The sequence below is a fragment of the Crocodylus siamensis genome, chromosome 11, assembly GCF_052110815.1.
Source record: "Crocodylus siamensis isolate JL-2025a chromosome 11, ASM5211081v1, whole genome shotgun sequence".
In the NCBI taxonomy this organism is placed as follows: Eukaryota; Metazoa; Chordata; order Crocodylia; family Crocodylidae; genus Crocodylus; species Crocodylus siamensis.
In genome coordinates, this window is record NC_143405.1 from 3,745,986 (window position 1) to 3,767,367 (window position 21,382).

Here is a 21,382-nt window from a genome sequence, read left to right on the forward strand (position 1 = left end):
TTTTTGGGTAACGCACTAAAGAATGGGATATACCGGGGAACAACTCACTGAGGCTTTCATCTGAAGCCAGCCGCTCACCCGCTGGTTTCGGCAGGCTTCGGACCGGGCCCGAAATGTCTCTCCGGCCCGGTCCCAAAATATTCGCCTTTGGACAGCAGTTTCTCAGCTGTCTTGTCCCAGCGGCCGGCGGAGCCACCTGCTGGGGGGGGGCTTTTTGGGGACCCCCCCCCCGGTTTGTGCCTCCCGGGCGGGGCGCCCTGCGTGTGTCCCCCCCGCCTTTCGGGTCCCCCCACGCTTCCACGTGTGCCTGGCTGCCCGCGGGCACACGTGCGAGCACGCCTGCACAAGTGTGCCTCCGCGGGGGTGTGCACACGCACGTGCGCGCGGCGCGGGGGGGGGGGGCGGGGCGGGGCGGCGGCCCGGGCTAATTGCATAACCGAAACGTAAATAATTCGCGGGAAAAAAAAGCGAGAGGGCGGAAGATGGCGCCCCGCACCCGCCGCCCGCCGCGGGGCTGAGCCGCCCCCGCGCCGGTAAGAGCCCGCGCGGCCCGCGGCCCGGGGGGGGGGCGCGGGCGAACGTGTGTCCGCGGCGCGGGGCGCGCGGGGCTGGAGCGCGCCGCCCCCCCCCCAAAATGGATCCTATTTTGAATGCATTTGAATCAGCCAATGAGAGCGCGCGGGGCGGGGGGGGGGCTCGCGGGCTCCTGGCAGGAGATGCTCCCTGCCCTGCCCCGTGCGCGGCGGGGTGGGCAGGGGCAGCCCCGGAGGCGGGGGCTGGTGGCACCAGCGCAGGGGCACCCCCGCCGCCGGCCCGGGCAGGAGCAGGAGCAGGAGCAGGAAGCAGAGCAGCAGACCGGGCAGGACACGGCGTCCCTCGCCGGGCTTCGTGGGTGGCACGCCTGCCAGGAAGCGTGGCCCCGGTGCTGCGCCGAGCCAGGCTGGGCTTAGCGGTGCGGCGCGGAGCAGGATGAGTCCAGCGGGCGGGGGGGCCCTCGGTCCTCTGACTCGAGCCTGTTCCTAGGAACTGCCTGGCTCTGAGTCAGGGGAGAGCTGCATTTTCCATGGAGGCCTCGCTGCTTGCTTTCTTTCATTTTCTTGCCTGCGCTCGGCACTTTCTGCCCGGGTCGGGAGCAGTGGTGCCACGAGCGGGAAGAGGGGAAACTGCTCTCGAGGAATTTCCAGCTGCGCTTTGCCAAGCCCAGAGGCTCACAAACCTGGGAAGAAGTTTGGAGAAACCTTCCAAGCGAAGGTGGCTTCTCCCGGCCCTGCTGCTGCGCCCGTGTCCTTCTCCTCACGTTTCCGTCTCCTCCTTTCGCCGTAGTCCCAGGGCGGCCGTCCCCTTGATTTCCTCGGCATGATTTGGTTAATGCAAAAATACATGGGAAGGTGGCTGGCGGTTTTCAGCTGCTTGCTCATCCTGGTCCCCAGGATGAGCGCCCTTTGGGAGGCGTGCTGAGCTGGGCTACAGCTGGCCTGCCTCGCCCTTAGCTTGAGCTGAGGAAGTCTCTAACCCTTAAAGCTCAGTAATGACCCGTAGGCTTCTCCCCATCTACGCCACCTGTTTCTTTCCTTGCATGGAAAAACCCAGGGCTGAGTTTATAGTCTACGCCGTTTCCGGGCATGGAGTAGGCGAGTTGTGCGTGTCACAATTCGTGGGGTAGCATCAGAGTAAAGGTCCCCGGGCACCTTCCCGCCCAGCTGTCTTGCACCTGCGTGCGGTTAATTGCACCTTTCGACCAAGAAAAACGAAGGTGTTTGAAGACCCCAGTTGATTTAGCACTGCTCGCTTGCTTTTGGTCCTTCGCACCTCTCGAGGACTGGAGCGAGGCTTGTTGTCTCCGTTTTCCATTGAGAGTCTGCTGAGTGTGCGTGCTCCTCTTGGGCTTGGGGGTTTGTGCAACGGCAGAGGAACGTGGGAGTTGAGGTGGATGGGGATAAAGAGCAACTTTCATAATCCTCTAACGCATTTTTGACGGAGCCTCCCGTCACGCACGCGATGCCCCAGCGGCGTTTGCTCTTGCCGTCCATATGCCGACTGTGTCCGAGCGCGTGAGGCGACGTAGCACAGCGGCACTTGGAAGTTTTAAGGGAAGGGATTTTGCCGGACTGAGAACATCCTTACCATGGGTTGTGACGGCAGACTAAACCCCGTTTTGTTTTCTCGGCAGCGTCTGCCAAGGCTCATGGAGAACGGTGCCCTGAACCCAATCATCCGAGATGTCTACGCGGCGGCCAGCCACCTGCAGCAAGCATCGGTCGACGCGTCCATGAACGGCTGCAAAGATCTGATGGTCAAACTGACGGAGGGGCAGTATGTGCTGTGCCGCTGGACCGACGGGCTCTATTACCTGGGCAAGATCAAGAGGGTAAAGTAGCGGGCGTTCGCCGCTTTGCTAACACACCCTCCGCTCTTTAATGCTGGAGCCTAAACCCGAGAGGTGGGCGAGTTGGCGCGCTCAAAATGTCACCGGGGCTGCAATCTGCCCCGGATGCCTAGCTCCGTAATGGCTGGGCGGACATCCAGGCTTCAGACACCCCCTCCCCACACCACAGGGCTCTTCTTATACGTGGGCTCGAGACCAGGTTTGGAAAGTTGGGTCTGAACTAAAACATTTCAAGCAGGCATCCATCCCTCTGTTCCCGTTGCGGGCGGGTGGATGTGGCAGGTTCGGTTCTGACACTGTCGGTCCCCGCGGAGGTTTGTCAGAGGCTGAGGTGAGCGCCCCTTACTCAGGCAGGAGCCCTTTCTCCCTTTTCTCCCTGACTGCAGTCTCTTTTACGCTCTTCGGGTATTTCTCTTTGCAATCTCGCTTGGCCCAGCCGTCGGGCTCTCACGTTAGCACGCCACGCTGCAACCGCTCTCCTTGGAAGTGGGGGTAGAGGGCTCACTCTGGGTCCTGGGGTTTGTCCAAGCCGGGTCTCCCTTCCCCTTAAAACTAAACACCACCTGCAGGTCCAGATCCTTTTAATCTTGTTGATCAGCTCCTTTGGGAGTAATTGAGATACCGGCGCATTGAGGGACAGCGGAGGATGCTTCTTACAAGCATTTCTTTCAGAAAGGTCCTTTCGCACACACTTAGCTCTGAGCGAGCTTCAACTTCAGTGTCCGTGACTGGAAGGTGGGCCAGGGTGTAAAGATCATGGTTTGGGTTGTTACTGGCCGCTCTTCTACTAGTCCTTTTTTAAACAGCTTGAGCAGGAGAGAGGGCATTCGAGAACGGGGTTTCTATTCTGCACGTGCAAATGGGGGGCAACAAGAAGCAAATTACTCAGCTCAAAAATGGGCCCGTTTTGCTGGAAAAGGGTCAGGTGTCTCTTTTGAATGAAAACAGAGTCCTTTGCAGTCGAAAGGTGGGTTCAGGGCCTGAGGTTTTGGGGTTCGTTATCCAGCAGGAAAGTTGCCATTTCATCAAGTCTTGGGAAGGAAATGGAAAAACGGCCAAAAGAGCGAAAGCCAATATGAGAAACTGGTTGCATCCAGAGCACGAAGGAAATGGTTCCTCTTGTCTCCAGCAAGTCTGATTCTTTCTGTAGAGCATCGGGCAAGACCCCGCATCTCTCCTTGCCTCCGGTTTGCTCATCTGCGTAGCAATGGGGTGCAAGTGCAGGGGACCCGCCTCAGTTATATACGCTACGTGCCATTGCTGTTAGCCGAGGGCAAGTGAGGAGGGGCCAGGATCACTGGGGCACACCGTGTCTGTGCTACAGCTGCGGTCAGCGCTGAGCCCAAGGGAGGCAGATCCTGGCAACCCGGGGAGCTGTCAGCTGGGAGAAATGACCTCGGGCTCAGTGACGCTCCTAATTCTCGTCCCGTCGCGCGGGTTGTAGAGGAGTGTGAATTTGCTGCGGCTTGTGCATTTGCTCCTGCCTCCCCCTGGGGTTAGGGACGTCAAATAGTGAATGGCCTTATTAGCCAGCAACAGCCGCCGGTCTCTGGAGGGCTAAAGACCAGGCCTGTCGGCGGATGGCTTGGACTGTTTGGGACCCCCAGCCCTCGGGGTTGCTGGCTCGTCTCCAGCCCATTTCGGAGGCAGCCAGGACTGACTCTTCGCTGGTGGTCGGGTGAAATGAATTCCCGGGCATGGATGCTAGATAAAAACGCCCTCTCCTTCCCAGGTGAGCCTCTGCTGCTGCTCTTGCTGAGCCTGGGCTGGGCGTACGCAGGCAGCATTAGCTTGCAGGGCCGTCAGTGCAGCCTCTTGGGCCGGAGCAAAGGCACGCGTGTGTGTCTCTGAAGTCTAGCCGCTGAAGCAGTGCGCAAAAGCGAGTGGGGTAACCTGGCATCTGATCTCTCTCCTTGTCTGTGCAGGTGAGCGGCTCCAAGCAGAGCTGCCTGGTGACCTTTGAAGATAATTCCAAGTACTGGGTCCTCTGGAAGGATATCCAGCATGGTGAGTGAAGCCTCGATCTCTTATTCTGCCCTGGCGGCTGTTTCTAACCCCAGCCCCTGCTCCCAGGGACAGATCCGAAGCCCCTTCTCGGCGCCCCAGGACCTTCGCCGTTCTCTCGTCGTGCAGCCTGAGGCCTGGCTGCTGTGCTAAGGCGTGCACTTCCATTGCCCCTTCGCATGGAAACCCAAGTGAGGTGGCAGTCCTTGGTCCTGCCTACGTGGGAGGCAGCACAACTCGGACATCGCAAGCTGCCTGGGCATGTCCCCGTTAGCATGCTGTGGCCCATGGCTAAGAGGCGCTGAGGGATGAGCTGAGTGGCCTTTCTCTGTATTGCATCCTCGTTCCCTGCCTGGCTTTCCATGCCACGTTGTGGCGGGCTGCCCGTCCGAGACGGGGAAGCAGTTGCCCCTGCACCTCTCTAATCCGCGAGCTGTTTTTCTGCATCGTGGCACACGAAAAGTGTGGGCTGCATTGGAGCCCCGTCAGCGCTTTCCAGCGCGGTGGGTCTGTGCGGAAAGGAAGCCGTGCGGTTGTGTGGACATTCCCCTAACCCTTTGAGGGGCCACGTGTTTGACCCGAGCATCTGGAAAATGTCTGGAAGAGCCAGGCCTGTTGGGATGTCTTGACTAAGCTATCTTGGGTGCTCTGGGGGGGTGTTTGCTTCCTGCAGAGTGACAGGCTGCTTATCTCGCACTGATTTCCTGCCTGGCATTTGCTTGGAGCTGTGGATTTCGCAGATGCGCCTGAGTTTTTCCCAGGACGAGAGACTCCCCTGGTCATGGACCCGGGTCAGGAATCTCCTCAGCTTCCCAAGCAGGTGCCACGTAGTGAACCACACATCGAGCCCATCTCAGCACGGGCCTCTGCAGCGTTCCCACCCATTGCTTCACGGCGTGATGCTTCATGGCATCGGGCAGGAGGCCGTTGCCTACAGAAGCCCACGCCTCTGGACCCACCGGTCTCCAAGGTGCCACTTCTGCCCTCATCGACGGGGCGTTGGTGGTGCTGAGGCCCTGCGCAGATTCCCAGTCTCTTTGCTCTCCAGATTAAAAGCGCTGAGGAGAGTCCAGGCTGTAGTTTGGGGCTTTAAAATCACATGATTGTGTGCCACTCTGCTTCTGTGATAAGACCTGATGTTTCTCAAGCACGTTCATCCCCCAGGAATGCCACTTACAACTTTTTAAACAAAATGTCGGTAGGAATTGCTTCCCCCTTTGTTAAGAGTGAGGGGGAGGCATGCCGAAGTGCCTCTCGCCAGCACGGTTGGAGCAGGAAGCGAGAGGGATCGCCATCCCCTGAGCCGGGTTGCACAGGATCTGCCCGTCTGCTCTGCGTGCGGGTGAGGGAGAGACCCCGAGGTGCGGGCTGCGCAGAGACGCGGAGGCAGAGTCCGCTGAAGTCATCGTTTCATCGTTTCTAGGGTCTGAAGGGACCTGAGCAGATCATCGAGTCCGACCCCCCGCCATGGCAGGAAGGAGTACTGGGGTCAAACGACCCCAGCAAGGTGCACATCTAGGCTCTCGCTTGTTTGTGTGCAACGTGTGTGCCCCCTTTGGAGGAAGGATGCCACGTACCTGCCCGTGCACGCGCGTGGCGGCACGTCTCCCTTCTCATCGCTGCAGCACCTACTGCGTGTTGTGCAGCCAGGACCATTGCTCTGGGCTGAACTCTTAAGCAACCCGAATAATAAGAACCAGAGGTAGTGAAATGCAGCCTGGCAGCATCATCTTGGAATAAAAGGATTCTCCAGTTTCACCGTGAGGCAGCAGCGAGGCTTTAAGATTTTTTTATCTTTATTTCTGAGTCAAGGACAGAGGGTGAAACCCTGACCCCGCTTGAGTCAAGGTGGGTTCACTCTGAATGTAAGACCCCTCACAGCCGGAGACCCCCCTTGCATCTTTGTTACACCACTGGTTCCAGCAGCGCTACTCCAGACTTACACCCCTGTGAGGTGAGAGTCGGGTGCGTAGAGCCACTGCAAGTCTTGATTTTATGCAACAGCGTCATTCATCGCATCAGATCAAGCCCGTTTCTTCCTGGCTACCTGGCTATCCGCACAAACGCCTGTTGTGGTAGCTGTCTTGTTTTCCTTCCCTCCCAGTTCCCTGGCTCAACTTGAACTGGGCTGTAATATTTTGCAGAATCCGGTTTGTGTGGGGACAAGACCAAATCTGCCGGGTCAGCGCCCGGCCAGACTCTGTAGACGCTGGCAAATGCAGTCTTGTAACTGATGCCGTACTCAGCAGAGACGGGGCCTGGAGGCTCATTGAAGAGCAACCAACGAGGGAAAATAATTCCCCTCCCTCCTTGCTGAGTTGTGGCGGCAGAGCAGAAGGATGCTCGGCGTCTCCAAGAAGAGTCTGGGTGAAGCACCCCTCTGTCACGACGTAGGTTGGCCCCTATCAAGGACATGTCTGTGCTCATACAGGTGTGACATCAGCTGGTCCAGCAGCCCAGCCAGGATTTCTGGCTCTCTGATCCACCATTGGATTGGAAGCAGGCACTTGGCCTTAACCTTGGTGCATGCACGCATGTGCCAGGTAACATAATGTTACCAACCGCCCTTCCAGCGCCATCGTGCCTGAATCTCCCATCTCTGACTCTCTGCTGCATTGCTCTGGTTTTTAGCTGGTGTCCCCGGAGAGGAGCCGAAGTGTAACATCTGCCTGGGAAAGACGTCTGGCCCCATGAACGAAATCCTCATCTGTGGGAAGTGCGGTCTAGGTAAGAGCAACTGCTTCAGGCTGAGGGGAGGCTGCAACCCCTGCTTGCTACCGAGCGAAGCCCAGCTGCCTCGCTGCTTCTGCGGTCTGCCCAGCCCTCCCCGGGGATGCCGACCTTCCCCGGCAATGATATTTGTTTTCATCGTTATGGTTTGGGCTCTGGCAGGCAGCGACACTGTTGCAGGGGAAGGGGAAGAAAAAAGGACACGGACAAAGCCTGATCCTCATGTGGGAAGCGCTCTCCTCTAAGCCAGCACCTGTCTAGTTAATTCATGATGATTAAGATGCATGGAGCAGGCTCTTCCCCATATGTCTACAGTCAGATGCACGCCATGACACATGGTGGAGGTGGTTCTCAGTCACTCGAGGCCACGTCCTGTGCATGTCTTGCTTGCCTGTCGGTGGGATTGGTGTCAGCATCACTAGTCAGCAGCTTAGACCCGCAGACACCGGCCACGTTTGTTGCTTGGTCGTGAGCCACGTGTGCGTGTATGTGACGGGAGACGCTCAGCGGATGTTGGTAGGAATAGCCAAAAGTCCCTTTTTGCTCATGCCCACACTTCCGCGCCTCCCGGTGAGCTGCCTGCCCACACGCCCGCGTCAGGGTGGGTGAGCTCCAGGCTGGCATCTGGAGGCAGGGAGAATCGGGCCTGACGTGGTAGGGAGTCGCAGGGCATGGTTTATGCCTCCTTCCACCATGGGAATTATTGCTGTTACGGCATCAGTTTGTGGCCGTGCCGTGCTGGCGCACACAGCAAGGACGTCCTTATTGCACGGTGCCCCTCGCTTGGCTCGCAGCTCACTGCCCGTCCCCCCCCAGGTTACCACCAGCAGTGCCACATCCCCGTGGTGACCAGCAGCGGTGAGTCGGTGTTGACGCCGTGGTTCTGCCGGAGATGCATATTTGCCCTCGCCGTGCGGGTGAGTGCCGGGCTAACCTCGGGTCCTTTTTGGGTTGCTATTAACCTCTTTCCCTCTTCGTGTGGCGGCTCCCAAAATACGCGGAAAAACGTGCCCCTGAGAGCTGACGTGCGACTTCTCTGCAGCCCCCGAGTGACCGGGCAGCAGGACGGAGTCGTCAGGCTCCCCCGGGCTGGGTCCCTCCCCTGGGAAATGCCCCGTGTAGGACGGGGTCGGTGCGTGGAGAGGGGGCGCGTTGTAGCTGGGTGGGAGGAAGCCGCGGCAGCTCTGCGGTGCGGCCTGCCTCCGTCCCAGCCCCGCCAGAGCAGCTGAGATCCTGCTTTTTTTTTTTTTTAACCCCAGATTAACTTGTAAAAAATCCTGGAAATGTTTCAAAAGCAAACGCTCCCCTCAGGACCCGTCTGTCCCAACAGGAGAAAGGGGCTTAATCCAGGACTTCCTGCCACGGCCGTAGGCTCCCTTAGAGCAGCTTTGTTTCCCATCTGCTTAAGCCTTAGTGAATTCCCTCCTGGCCGGTTTGTATCGCTGCCGGCGGCCACGTCGGCCGTGCGGTATAATTCAGGGCCAGGCCTGAACCGTGGGTTTCTGACCCCGGGCCTGCATCTGTGCAGACTCGAAGAGAGCCAGCGGCCTCGGCCTCTCCCTCCCAGCCCGGGGTCCGAGGCTGCTGCCCACGAAGCAGCTTGCAAAATGCTCCTGGCAGCCAGCGGAGCCTGGATCCAGCCCCGAGGTGCGAGCTGCCCCGAGGGGCGCGTGCTGATGCCAGCATCTGGTTGTCCCCGCAGAAAGGCGGTGCCCTGAAGAAGGGAGCCATTGCCAAGACGCTGCAAGCTGTCAAGATGGTGCTGTCCTACAACCCGGCTCAGCTGGAGTGGGATTCCCCGCACCGGACCAACCAGCAGCAGTGTTACTGCTACTGTGGGGGCCCAGGAGAGTAAGGCCATGCACGTTACTACTTGGCACTTGGGTTCAAAGCGGGCAAGAATAAACCAGGGCTATTAGAAGAGCAACATCGCCCTGCCCAGACATGACTGAGGCAGGGCGTGTGCGTGGGTGGGCAGAGGACGGGGGCCCTTGCTAGGCGTTTCAGTGGGGACCCTCCTTAACACGAGCCAGACGAGACCCAGATCCTTCTCCCATGCCTGTGTTAGCTGGTAGGGCTGGGTTTGGTGAGACGCCGTGAAGGCAAACCATTGTGCCTGCAGTGCAGAGGGTGCATCTATAAAGAGCAAGCCCCTTGCATTTTAGTTGCTGCTGAGACTTGAATTGAATCTAACCCACAGTAGCCGGGATGGTCAGAGTTCGCCCCACGTGGTAAGGGAGAGAAATAAGAGCCACAGGCATCTGTCTCCTGGGATTTCCAGCCAGGCCAACTCTGGTCACTTGTGCCGGACACAGGCAGAGCTTGGCTCCGACCGCCCCCAGTTTAGAGACGCGGGAAGTATCCGTACTGCGAGTGGGGGAGCATTGCCAGCCCTCTTTGCAGTGGTTTGAACAGCTGCAGGAAGGCAGGGTGACGGCAGGTTTTCAGGGCTTATAAAACACCTGGCAGAGCCGAGGCGCTGTGCTAATCACCCTTTGTTTGCTGCCTACCGGCGCCGGCGCTCAAACCTGTTCTCCTTCCCAGGTGGTACCTGAAGATGCTCCAGTGTTACCGCTGCAGGCAGTGGTTCCACGAGGCCTGCACCCAGTGCCTTAGTGACCCCATGATGTTTGGAGACCGGTAAGTCCTTCCCAAGCTCTGCTTTTGCTCAGTGCCTGGATGTTTAAGTGAAGCTCCCTGGGGGCCTCCTGCGAGCTGTGCATTCGTCAATCTGTGTTTCCACCCACACCTGTTTCCTGGGGTGCTCGCATCCCCAAATACGGTTCTTGATTCAGGTGTCCTGGGACCATTGCGCAGCCAGAGGTCTGTCTGGAGGCTTGGCTGGAAGCCACTGGCTTTCAGCAAGCGCAGATCCAAGCAGGGCCCCAGCTGAGCTTGCTCACTGCTCACGTGGGCTTGAGTGCAGGGTTGTGCGCGTCTGTGTGGATTATGCCGAGCAGAGCTACCAGCCTCTGGTCACTCAGGAGTATTGGTGGATTGTAGCCCAGCAGTGAGAGCACCCTGCGGTGGTTGGATCCTGTGTATCTGTCCCAGCTGGTAGGCAGTTAGGGGTGCCACAGTTGTTATCTCCACCGCCTTTGCAGTGACCATCTCTTTCCACCCAAGAAGGGGCTGGTGCAACACGGGCTGCTGTAGGAGGGGTTTGGGGGTATCCTGCAGCAGCTGTTGCCTTGTGCAGGAGCAAGCACAGCTGTGATGCTGCAAGGCACGGCCCAAAGGAGCACCTGCCACCTGCATGCAGCAGACCCACTTAGAGGCAGGATCCCAAATCCATGCCCTCTCTCATGGTCCCCTCCTCACCAGGCCTCTCTCTGTCTCGTTCAGGTTTTACGTCTTTTTCTGCTCGGTGTGCAACCAGGGACCAGAATACATCAAGCGCCTGCCCTTGAGATGGTAAGGGTTGGCACGTGGGACACTGCAGTAGGCACTGCTGCTGGTGCCGCACGGCATGGCTGCGTTGCTGCAGGAAGCCTCTGCTTGATACCTGCTGCCACTTCGTACGTGAGCCGGAACATGGCAGATAAGGCCCTTGTCGCACGTCACCTTTTATTTAAGGGCTCAAGCACAAGTTTACATACCAAACGCTGATCTGGGGGGAAAATTACCCATCCTCCTTCTCTGTGAGGCTCTCAAAGCACTTTGCGAATGTTGATATTAATAAATCCCCAGCACCCTCTGCGGGGAGGCCGTAAAGGTTGTTTAACCCGTCACTGCGTCACCTCTGGGATGAGGCACGGCAGCTGTTTTGCATAGAGCAGCGTGGCACAGTAGAGGCAGACAGAGGGATGCCATATATGACCAGTGTTGCTTTGGGTGCATTTTCAGGGGGGCTGAACATAAATCCCACCAGCACAAAACAGTGAACTGCCTGCAGGCTCCTGCAGTTCAGCTAGATACTGTTCACCACACGTTAAATCCGCTGGCCCCATTCTTTTCCTGAGCCTCTGGCTGAAGCTGACAGGCATCTGGGTGTCAGGAGAGTAGCCCTCATCCCAGCCCTGCCCCTGGCTTGCTGTGAGCCAGTCAAGTCGCCTGTCTGTGCCTTGGTTTCCCCACCTGTAGAATGGGATCATCCTGTTCCCTGTCTCACGTAGGAGCAGGGAGCGTGTGCCTTTGAGGTCCTTAGAGGATGCACTGTCAAGGTCCCAGCCAGCAGCCACTACTGCACTCGGGGCTCCCAGCTATAGCATTATCTGTTGCAAACCTGAAATAAATGTAAATGTCTTTTAAAATACTTCTGGGCTACGTGGGGCCGTGGCTGCCTGCAGAATCTCAGCCTGTCCCATATCTTTTGCTCCTGCAGGGTTGATGTGGTCCACTTGGCCCTCTATAACCTGGGTGTGCAGAGCAAAAAGAAGTACTTTGACTTTGAGGAAATCTTAGCCTTTACAAATCACCACTGGGATCCTTTGCAGCTCGGAAAGGTAAATATGAGGGGCCCAGGATTTTCTCCACCAAGGGACAGGCAGCCGCAGGGAAAATCCTGCACCCAGGCTGGGTCGCGCGGTGGCTGGAAGCCTCCGTTCCCATCTGCTCACGTGTCTAATGGTGTTGGCTGGAAGGAGTTGGAGGCTGAGTGTCGTGTGAGTAGGAAGCTGCTTCCAAGCAAAATCCCGCGGTGATGAGTTGCGTTTTCGTTTGTACTTGGGGTTTTCAGCGGCCAAGATCCACATACCGCGGCTGGCTGCTCCCCCAGCTCAAACAAGCGTCTTCCTGTCGTGGTCAGAGCCTGCTGCTCCTCTCTGGTGCCCCTAGAAGCGGGTGAGGCAATACCTTTAACGTGTCTCTGCCTCCCCTTCCCTGGTAAAGAGATGGGTTTTGTCCACTGCCTTTAGGTGGATTTGGGTTGTTGCCCTCTCAGAGGCAAATGACCTGTGAGCGTTTGTGCCCCGTATCAATGATCAGTGGGTTTTTTAGTACTAACCTAAACTGTCTCTAGCTGTCGGTGCTTGACAGTGGCCTGGTTTAGCCAGCTGCTTTTCCACTGAGCTCCTGTTTCTTACCGTCTCCTCCGGCCCCTCTTGCATCCACTAGTTGCATCGTGCCTGACACGTGTGCCCTGACCTCTCCGGGGAAGGGGCTCTCGTTATGGCGGCGTGCTTGGGCAGTGCTTGGCATGGCGGCGTCCTGGCGTCCCTTTGCACTACCCTGCCGGCACACGGCTCCGATGTTAGAAGTCGACCTGCACCCCAATAAAATTATATGTGGGGTCCACCTCTAATCAGAGCAATAGAGTGCAAATAATAATTTAGGAATATGACTCCAAAACGATTGGACCAGCTTCCTTCAAGCTTGTCAGCCTCCCCCTCCTTTGCCCTCCGGCAGACTTAGTGATGGTGACTCCTGGTCGGAGCGGTGGTAGAGAGGGCCGCTGGAAATAGCAGGGCTGGGTGGGGGCTGGGTACAATCTTAGCAGGAATGCAACCTGGAAACAAGAGCAATTATAACTTCCCTCGGCGGCATCATAAGGTTATTCTCATCCTTGCAAGGATGACAAGGTGTCTGGCAGATGCTGCTCTGTTTGCTCCCTGCCTGTTGTGCTTCGTGTCTGAGCTTCACCTGCCTTAGCTGGGAGCTGAAAACTGAAGCTCGGGTTCCCCCCACTGTTGAAGTGCCGAATGACTGCTGTGGCTGCACGGCGTGGCAGCCGGCGCTCTGGCAATAGCCCGCTCGGGCTTCCACAGCGCTGACTTTTGTGCCAATCTTTCTCCCAGCTAACAGGCACCCCCCTTGCAGAAAGAGGCCCGCACCTTCTCAATGCACTAAACAGCTATAAAAGCAGGTGAGTGGGGATGTTTATTCAGCTCATCGGGTGCTGGAAAGGAGCAGGGGCTGAGATCGCCAGGGGTTCGGGAGGTGTTTGCTGGGGGGAAGGGGTGGGAGGCGGAGGAGCTGTCGGCAAAGAGTTATTCTGCACACGCACAGCATGAGCCTCGGGCACTGAGGTGCTTCCTTTTTCCTCAGATTTCTCTGTGGCAAGGAAATCAAGAAGAAGAAATGCATCTTTCGCCTGCGGATTCGCGTCCCGCCAAACCCTCCCAGCAAGCTCCTGCCGGAGAAAGTCCCAGGCATGGGCGAGACCAGACCAGAGCTGAAGAAGAGAGGAAAAAGCCAATACGCCCATAAGAACAGGTCAGTGCCCAGTCCCCCCCACTGCACCTCCCTGGCTTCTGCCTCTCCTCCTAAGGAGATTGGCTTCCCCATTAGCCCTTCGGGATTTTCCACCGTAGCATCTGCCGGCACCTTGAATTCTGACCCGGGCAAGACATCTGGGGTCCCTCGCGGTGTGCAGCCTCCCACGGTTTTGCATCCCGACAAGAAGCGAGCAGCTCCCTGGGCTCTTCGAATACGTCTCTCCGCCCTAGGGCTCTTGCTGGCTGGAGCCAAAGTAGAGGCCGTCCCTTTTCTCCCCTCAGGCCTGTCACATAACTCCCAGCCTTCCCATAAGTCTGACTTGCATTTGTGTCTCTTCTTTGCTCTTACAGTTTGCTGCCCCATGATTTTCAACAGCAGAAAAGGCGAGTTACTAGAAGAAAAAGATCAAAATTTTTGTTGGAGGATGCTATTCCCAGCGTTAGTTTCTTACTCTTGCTTTTTTTTACTCTGTGTGTGTCTGTTTGGGGTTTTTGACTGTCCGGGACTGTTCTCCGGGGCTGGGTGGCTCAGGTGCTATTCTGTTTTGGTTTTCACATGTTGAATTGAGCCCGATCTCTGGGCTGCTCATGTCTTCCTAGCTCCAACAGGCCCAGAGGAAGCTGAAGGCTGCTTCCCGCTGGCTGTTTTGCCAGTGCACTTCTGCCAGTAACACAGGCGGGTGCAGAGATACCCGGCGACGTGCCATGTGCAGCCTGCTTCCCTCACCACGCACCATGCCTAGAAGCAGGAAGCCGGAGTGGGGAACGGGTTATGATGCTTGATACGGCCACATGTGGCCATTTAACTTGCATCAGAGATGGGGAGAGAAGTCTGCTGAGGAGGAGGAAGTAGGAGCTAGTGGCTAGAGCACTGAGGTAGAAATTAGAGGCTTTGCTTTGTGGGGCCGGCTCTGTGCCCTGATCTGTTTGACAAGCAAGTGACTCCCCGTCTTGCCGTCTGCATTTGAGATGTCAGAAGTAATTAAGTGTTCCCAACATCCGTTGGCATCCTGAGATGTCCCCCACGTAGTTAGCTCCCGTTCCGGCTCATCCTTCAGGATGGCCTGTTGGCTCCTCTGTCGCACACTAGGCCCAGCTAAACGCAGCACCTGGTTGACACGGCCCCTCGTGCGTGTCACGCCTGTGCCTTCGCCTCGCCCTGGCTCCGCGGAGGGGCTGTCCCGGGCACGGGGCGCGTTGCCGTGTGCAGGGGATGGGAAGGGGAGAGAAAAGCACAGTCCTGTCCCAGTGCTGAGCCCTGCTCTGTTTCTAACCCACGAATATGCCCCTGTTTACCGTGCAGAGCGACTTCACGTCTGCCTGGAGCACAAACCACCACCTGGCCAGCATATTCGACTTCACGCTGGATGAAATTCAGAGCTTGAAGAGGTAAGTGCTGGGATGCAACGAGGTGGGGTCGGGGGGTCTTGGGTGCCAAAGAGCGAGGACAAAAGCCAAACGGGCTTGGATATATAGACGTGTGCATCTCCCCCTCCTAGTGAGCCTCCACATGCATCCACTTCCCCAGCATATCCTATTAGAGGAGAGACACCCGGAGTGAAAGGCAAGGCTGAAGGAGGCATGGGGGAAATCCAGCCCCAGATGTATGCGGGGTCAGGGCTGAATGAGGCCAGCTGCTCCCACAACCCTGCGCCGGGGGGTTGTAGGTTAGGATGTTCGTGCTGGATTATACAGAGCAGCGGGGGCCCCAGCGGATGCAGTGCCCTTACGCCTGCTGCAGCAAGGGCCACGTGTGTGGCTGGTGTCCCCAGCGTGTACAGAAGCACTGGTGCGTGAGCAGCAGTGCCGGCATCGTGCCGTGGCACTGACTCCCGGTTCGCTCCCTTTCAGCGCCAGCTCGGGTCAGACTTTCCTCTCTGACCTGGATTCCACGGACGCTGCCAGCACGTCGGGCTCCGCAACGACAAGCCTGTCCTACGAGTCGAGGTGAGGGCTGGGAAGCGGCCGGAAAGGGGGCTCTTGTCCTTTGGCTCTGCGCTGACCTGGCGTGCACTTGACCCTGCCCCTTGCTCTCCCCTCCCCACCTCCCATCCCTATGGCCCAGGCACCAGCCTCTAGCCAAGGCAGCGGAGGCATAGTTAGGCTTCGGTCTGTCTCTGCTCGCTGCTTCCTGGCGGCAGAGGACCCTGAAGAGCCCTTCTCCTCCGTGCCTCTGCCTTGACATACCCGTCGGAAAGGTGGCGATGGTGTAAAACCAGATGCTTCGCTGCGTGGTGCATGCATGAGGACGCGGTGGTGGGGCTGGGATGCTGAAAGCTAGGGAGCGTTTCCTGCAGCGAATGCCCGCCCCGGCTCCACACTCTGGGACGTGGGAGCCCCCGGGCACAGCCCGCAACGCCACCAGCCTCGTGTCCGATTGTCTCTTCTTTCCCTGCATGGCTTCATCCCTTCCCTCCTCCTCTCCCCCAGCAGGAGGAACGTGGGCAGCCGCAAGCGCAAGCTGGCCGCCAAGGCCTACGCCCCGGTGGGAGCGAAGAGAAAAGGCGTCGAGGCGGGGGGGGCCCTGAACGGCTGCGCCTCGGAGAGCAGCGAGACGGCCGGTGCCCCCGAGCGCCAGGACGACGGCATCGACAGCCACACCTTCGAGAGCATCAGCGAGGACGACTCCTCCCTCTCCCACCTCAAGTCCTCCATCACCAATTACTTCGGAGCTGCCGGCAGGCTGGTGTGCGGGGAGAAGTACCAGGTGCTGGCTCGCAGGGTGACCCCGGAGGGGAAAGTCCAGTATCTGGTGGAATGGGAAGGCACCACCCCCTACTGACCCGCCGGCCCCCCAGACCACCCTGGGGAACGCTCCTGAGATGAAACAAAATAATACGTATAAATAAAACCACCCCCATGACCTAAACCAAAGGAAGAAGGGATGCGTGGGTGACCAGGGCCCCACGCTGGGCACGCATCGATGGGCAAGAGCTTGGAAAACTCCCCTCCTACCCGCTGCGGGGAGCGTGGGCAGGGTGCAAACACAGCCAGCGCTGCTTGTACCAGAGCAGGGCACATCTAGGGAACGGTGATGGACGCAGAGCAGGGAGGCATGGAGGTGATTGGACTCAGTCGGCCGCAGCTCCCGGTGGCTGGACCTGAGAGACTTGGTTTTTAAGAAGGATTGTTATTTTCCTGCTCGCCTGTATGCATACAGCACCGCCTAGTCCTGTTTGCCTGACCTGCCCGTCGACCAGGCTGGGGGTACCGTCTCTGCGGTAGCGAGAGCAATTAGTGGTTACGGCTTCTCGTGGTGATGCTCTGCTGCCGCGTGGAGGCACGGTAGGCCGTCTGAACCCGCCTGCACCTGGCTTGTACGGCACACGTTAACGGGATGGGGGAGCCACCGCGGTGATGGGACGGGGGAGTTGAGCGGAGGAGGGAGTGCCGAGTGACCCCTGCCACCGTAAGACATGCAGAGGAACCGCATCCAGTCCCCGCGGGCACCAGGGTCTTACAGCCACCCCCAAGCCTTAAATGACAGACCCAAATGGTCCTGTTGCTACAGCAAAAATTACCAGCTTAACTAGCTCTTTCCTGCCTGAGAAACCAAGTACCACATTCTTGCGCTGATAGGAAATGCTGGGCAAGCTGATTCTTGCCAAAGCTCTTCTATATAGTATTTGCCTTCTTATCTAAACCCATTCATTAAGGGGTTTTAAATGAGCAAAACTGCCCTAGTTGTATACTCCTTGGTCATATGCATCCCGCTTTCACAGCCGCAGGGCAGATTCGCGGTCCAGTTGAGATCTGTCCTGTGCCTCGCAGAGAGATGACGATGCATGGCCCCGTTTGCTTGTTCTTGTGACAATCACAGTCTTGGAATGAATCCGACAAGTCGTACGAGCTCGCCTTAAAACGAACAAGGGCATTTCTTGCATTTCTTGCACTGTGGGCATCTTCCCTGTAACGAAGCCCCGGGCATTTATTTTTGTAGAGACCTTTGTGTCAAATGCTGCCAAATGAGTACTGACAAACCAAAAAACCCGCCCAGACAAAACCGAGGAATGTGGCTGTGTCTCAGTTAATGAAAGTGGAAGGGTTGTGGAGGGTGGGGGGATCTCTGTTTTGCTGCTTATGGATACATAACCATGCGTACTGCTACCTGTATTGCCTGACATGTGCCAGACGAACCAAATCCTTCTGCTTGCTACCGCCTGCCCTCTCCCCTGGCTGCTCCTGTACATGTAATGATAGAAAGGGGGTGTCCTTGCAAAGCAAGGAAGGGAGAGGAAGTGCAGTAGCACAAGAGGCAGAAGAGCCAATGTAATAAATTATTGGGAGGTGCACTGTGTTTTCCATTATTGGGATTGAGTCCATGCCTTGCTAAGCCAAACTCTGGGATTCAGCGTCCTGACATAAATTCCCGTGTCTAATAGGAAGCAAGTGGCGGGCAGTTCAGGCACCAAATGTAGTTTTTTTAACATACATAGTCACATACACGCATGCACTTTGTTTTACAAACAGTAATATCAGAAGAAATCTTTCGGCTAGATTTAAACATTCGGTGTTCTTCCTGCCCCGTTTTCTGACCGTTCAAACTTCACAGCCTGATTGAAATGATGCAAAGCATGAACCTGACAGACCTCTGTTTAATTGTCCAAGCAGAGTGAAATGCAAAAATTTTAAACATCAGCCATAAATGGCAAAAGGCGTCTGTGTTTATGAATTCTTGTGCCTTTAATAACCCCCAAAGGAAATGCTTCTACCAGTGTATGTGATTTTTTTTTTTATGACTTGACCAAGGGCAAGATGAACTGAGACGCTCATTTTATTGGGAAAGGAAATATTTCCAAGTCTGGACCGTTTGGGGTAAGGGAAGTGATCGTCCGCTCAGGTGTAAATCAAGAGTGAAACTCGAAGTGGAAAGAAGATCCGGCTTTGTATTTGGCCCCCCAGATTTAAGCAGCATTCCCATAATAAAGACAGAACTTCCCAAGTGATTTCAATATTGCCTTAGTAGGACGCATCAATATTGCAAGTAAAGGATCAAAGTCTGGTCCTTAACAGAGTGAAACTCGCACTTAAATATCTTACTTTTAAAATAAGAGTGGCGAATCCCATTTTTTTTATGTACTCGCCAGAATGAGAAACGAAGGCCCTGTAGATCTGCTGAGCCCGTTGCCTTGCTACCACCCAAGAGCAGCCAGTACAGCTCCTCCTTCTCCTTGGGGTGTGGGAGATGGGCTGGATTTCGACCGAATACGTTCAGAGATTTTCCATTGCCTTCAATGGAGTTCGTCCGGTTTACTTCAGAGTAACTGGGATTGGACTCTGGCCTGTTGTCAGCTGCTGTAACAGAAGTGCAGAAGCCTGCACATATGTCCTGAGAGGTAAAAAGCTTTTCAGTTCATCTCTCCAGTGTCTGATGGGTGGGAAGCAGGCTCTGCAGTTGGGCTGGTTTGATTCCAGTGGAGGGAGACTGACTTTAAAACCAGTATTATGATGTCTCTACTAGGCAGGAACAGACAGTGCATTGGTTCCTGGACAAGTTGTCCGAGAACAGAAATATCCCAGGATTGGCATGTGCACACATCACCCTTCTAATCAAGGTTTAATGAGTGGTTGAATGCACTGGTGCTTTCCTACCACGGATTTAGTGATGCTATCCCAGGACAGCCATTCAGATGCCACTTTACAATGTTCCAGGATAAATTGTTAGCATTTCCTATCCCAGGAAGCTTTTTAGGATTTATCCTGGGACAACACATGTGGGCATCTGAATGACTGCACTTGCCCCAGAACAAAATGGTGTATCCTGAGACGAATGTGATGTCTGTTTGCAGCCCTAGGATAACCTATTCAAATGCATGGAAAGCATTTGTAGCCTCTTCTTGTGAGTGAAGTGAAGCTGAGCGGGCCCTTGCAGCCAGATCTCCACCTAGGCTTGCTGGCATGGGTCCAGTTGCAAGACTGGGGCCTTTGTCTGCATGTAATAAGTCTCTTCGGGTCTTACTCAAACCTGCTGAAGTCAACAGGACTTTCCAGTAGCTGCAATATAGACTTTGGGTCAGGCACTTTGGAACAGTGTGTCCTTGGGGAACAAAAGCTGATTGTGCTTTGTTTTTTCCCCTCCTGTTTCAAACAGTTAGATGAAGTCTCCAAGTTGTGTAGCTGGTCCGTCCCTTGCCAGATAAGTGCTTTGATCACATCCTAATAGCCAAAGAGGCAGTCGGAGGATAAACCTGGTCCTTGGTTTTAGCACGTACTAAAAGAGCCCCAGGGTAACTGCTGAAAACCACAGCCAAGTTCCTTCTGCATTTGAAATGCAGGTGGGATAATGCCCATCGCTTTCCAAAGGTGAAGAGAAGGAGATTAAATCCTGCACCTCCAGGAACTCGGCCTCCAAAGAACACTTTGCACATCCAGAGCGCTGTTGACTGCCGTAGTCTCTGCTGCACAAAGCTCGTGGTGCAACAGGCCATTCGGGTTTTAGATCTGAGACTGGTGACAGAGCAGGGGAGTAGGCTCCAGGTGGAGGTAACCAGAGCTTTAAAAGACGGTAGCAAGAAGTTCATTCTTCTGGCCAAGATCTGACACCCCACAGACATCATTGGTGCGGCCCTGCAGGGCTGGTTCCCATAGACTCAGGCTGTGCAGATGCATTAGCAGGAGGGCCCGTCTCAGTCCTGCTACAGTCGTTACTGGTGCAATCAGCGGACGCGCAAAGAACGAGGTCTGATCTTGCCAGTTGCGGACTCTCCTTTTCCAGCAGAAGAGCCGGGCTGTGGTTGGTAGAGATGTGGGGATCTGGCAGGGCAGAGCGCAAGAGGGGGGTTTAAGTAAAGGCCATGGGTTTATTTTATTTTCCAGTGGGGAGTCTCGCTCCAACATCTAGTGCTGATCTGGTTTCTAGGTGGGGAGCGGTTTCGGAGTGAGAACAACCGATGCTGTCTGCTCCACTGGTCACTCCGAGGGGCTCCGCTTGCTCCGTCGGGCCGCCGGGGCATTTTAGTGCGTGGTGTGCTTGTTCTTCCTCGGATTTTTGTTACCAAATGTTCATTTAATGCGTTGACCTTTCACAAGTGCCTGCAAAGCTTTTGAGTACTAAGTCGGTGAGTCTCAACCGGGGTGCTATGGCTTCGTAGGATGCCTTGAGGTCCTTTAAGGGGTGCCACTAGGAGTTACCCCGTGTTAGCACTGGTAGGTGTGCCTTCATGATTCACAAAGAGGAATCCACAGTCTTCAGACCATTCTGCCCCATTGGGGTCTTCCTTGAGCTCTTTGCAAAGGAGGAATTGCTCTGTTGTTTTTTCTGTAGTCGAAAATCGAGTGACAATTCAGAGGGGGGGTCTTGGGTCTACAGAGGCTGAGAGCCCCTGGTCTAAGTCACTGCGTGGGGTGGGGGGCGCCGGGCACCGTCGAGCAGCACCGCCAGCACGTGCAGGCTTTTTAAATCCTTGCCGGGCGCAATCTGAGAAGCCATCGCACATTCAAACCCGTCCCTGCCCCAGCCAGCTGAGACCACACAGGCCCTGCAGGCAAATCCCCATCCCCCGTTTGGCTGCAGAGGTGAAGTGGGGAGCCTTTAAAAAGATTTTATTCCAGAGAGTATTTTGCGTTAGGCCTCATAGATCTTATAACAACTCTTTGCACCTTCTAAAGATTTATGATTTCAAGTTGCTGCTTTTAATAACCAACTTTTGTTATATTCAAGTTGTAATTAATATGTCTGATGTACAATTAAAAAGTCTTTTTTAACATCACTGGCTTGTGGTCGTCTCCCCCTTACTGAGCTCAGGCCAGGCAGGAGTCCACACTGCGCCTGAAACCTTGCACAAACCAAGCTGAAGACTCAGGGCGATAGTAGTGCTGCTCTTTCTTTAATAGGCAGCACAGGGCATTTCTAGTAACTTTGACCCTGTTGTATTCCAGGCTGACATTAATATACCTAATGCTTCCTGCAGGAGGGATTTGGACGATCAAATACATTCACTGCTCCTATACCTGGAGCAAATGCATTCCTTTGCTTTGGCTATTTACTATACTGACTGGCTCAGGGGTGCTTTCTTTTCTCTCATGCAAGAAGCTTTATTCTGGGGTGTGCATGCTCTCCCCCTCCTTCCCTCCCCCCCGCCGCAGGGGAGTATTTACGAGCTATGGA

At 55.9% G+C, this 21,382-nt stretch overlaps 1 protein-coding gene across 5 annotated transcripts; it reads left to right on the forward strand.

The window, feature by feature from the left end:
- Positions 1-408: 408 nt before the first annotated feature.
- On the forward strand, positions 409-21,359 carry PHF19 (PHD finger protein 19). 5 transcript variants are annotated; one of them, XM_090022859.1, is made up of 15 exons: positions 409-533; positions 2,171-2,368; positions 4,312-4,393; positions 7,022-7,117; positions 7,937-8,037; positions 8,823-8,971; positions 9,665-9,760; positions 10,466-10,534; positions 11,445-11,565; positions 12,856-12,923; positions 13,106-13,273; positions 13,627-13,714; positions 14,579-14,664; positions 15,127-15,222; positions 15,706-21,358. In XM_090022859.1, the coding sequence occupies exons 2-15, from the start codon at positions 2,186-2,188 to the stop codon at positions 16,055-16,057; spliced, it is 1,755 nt and encodes a 584-aa protein (XP_089878985.1). In that variant the 5' UTR covers positions 409-533; positions 2,171-2,185; the 3' UTR covers positions 16,058-21,358. The 5 variants fall into 5 exon arrangements, with proteins under 5 accessions (XP_089878985.1, XP_089878984.1, XP_089878983.1 ...); XM_090022858.1 differs by lacking the exon at positions 409-533 and adding an exon at positions 705-1,251; XM_090022857.1 differs by lacking the exon at positions 409-533 and adding an exon at positions 705-952.
- The last annotated feature ends 23 nt before the right edge of the window (positions 21,360-21,382 follow it).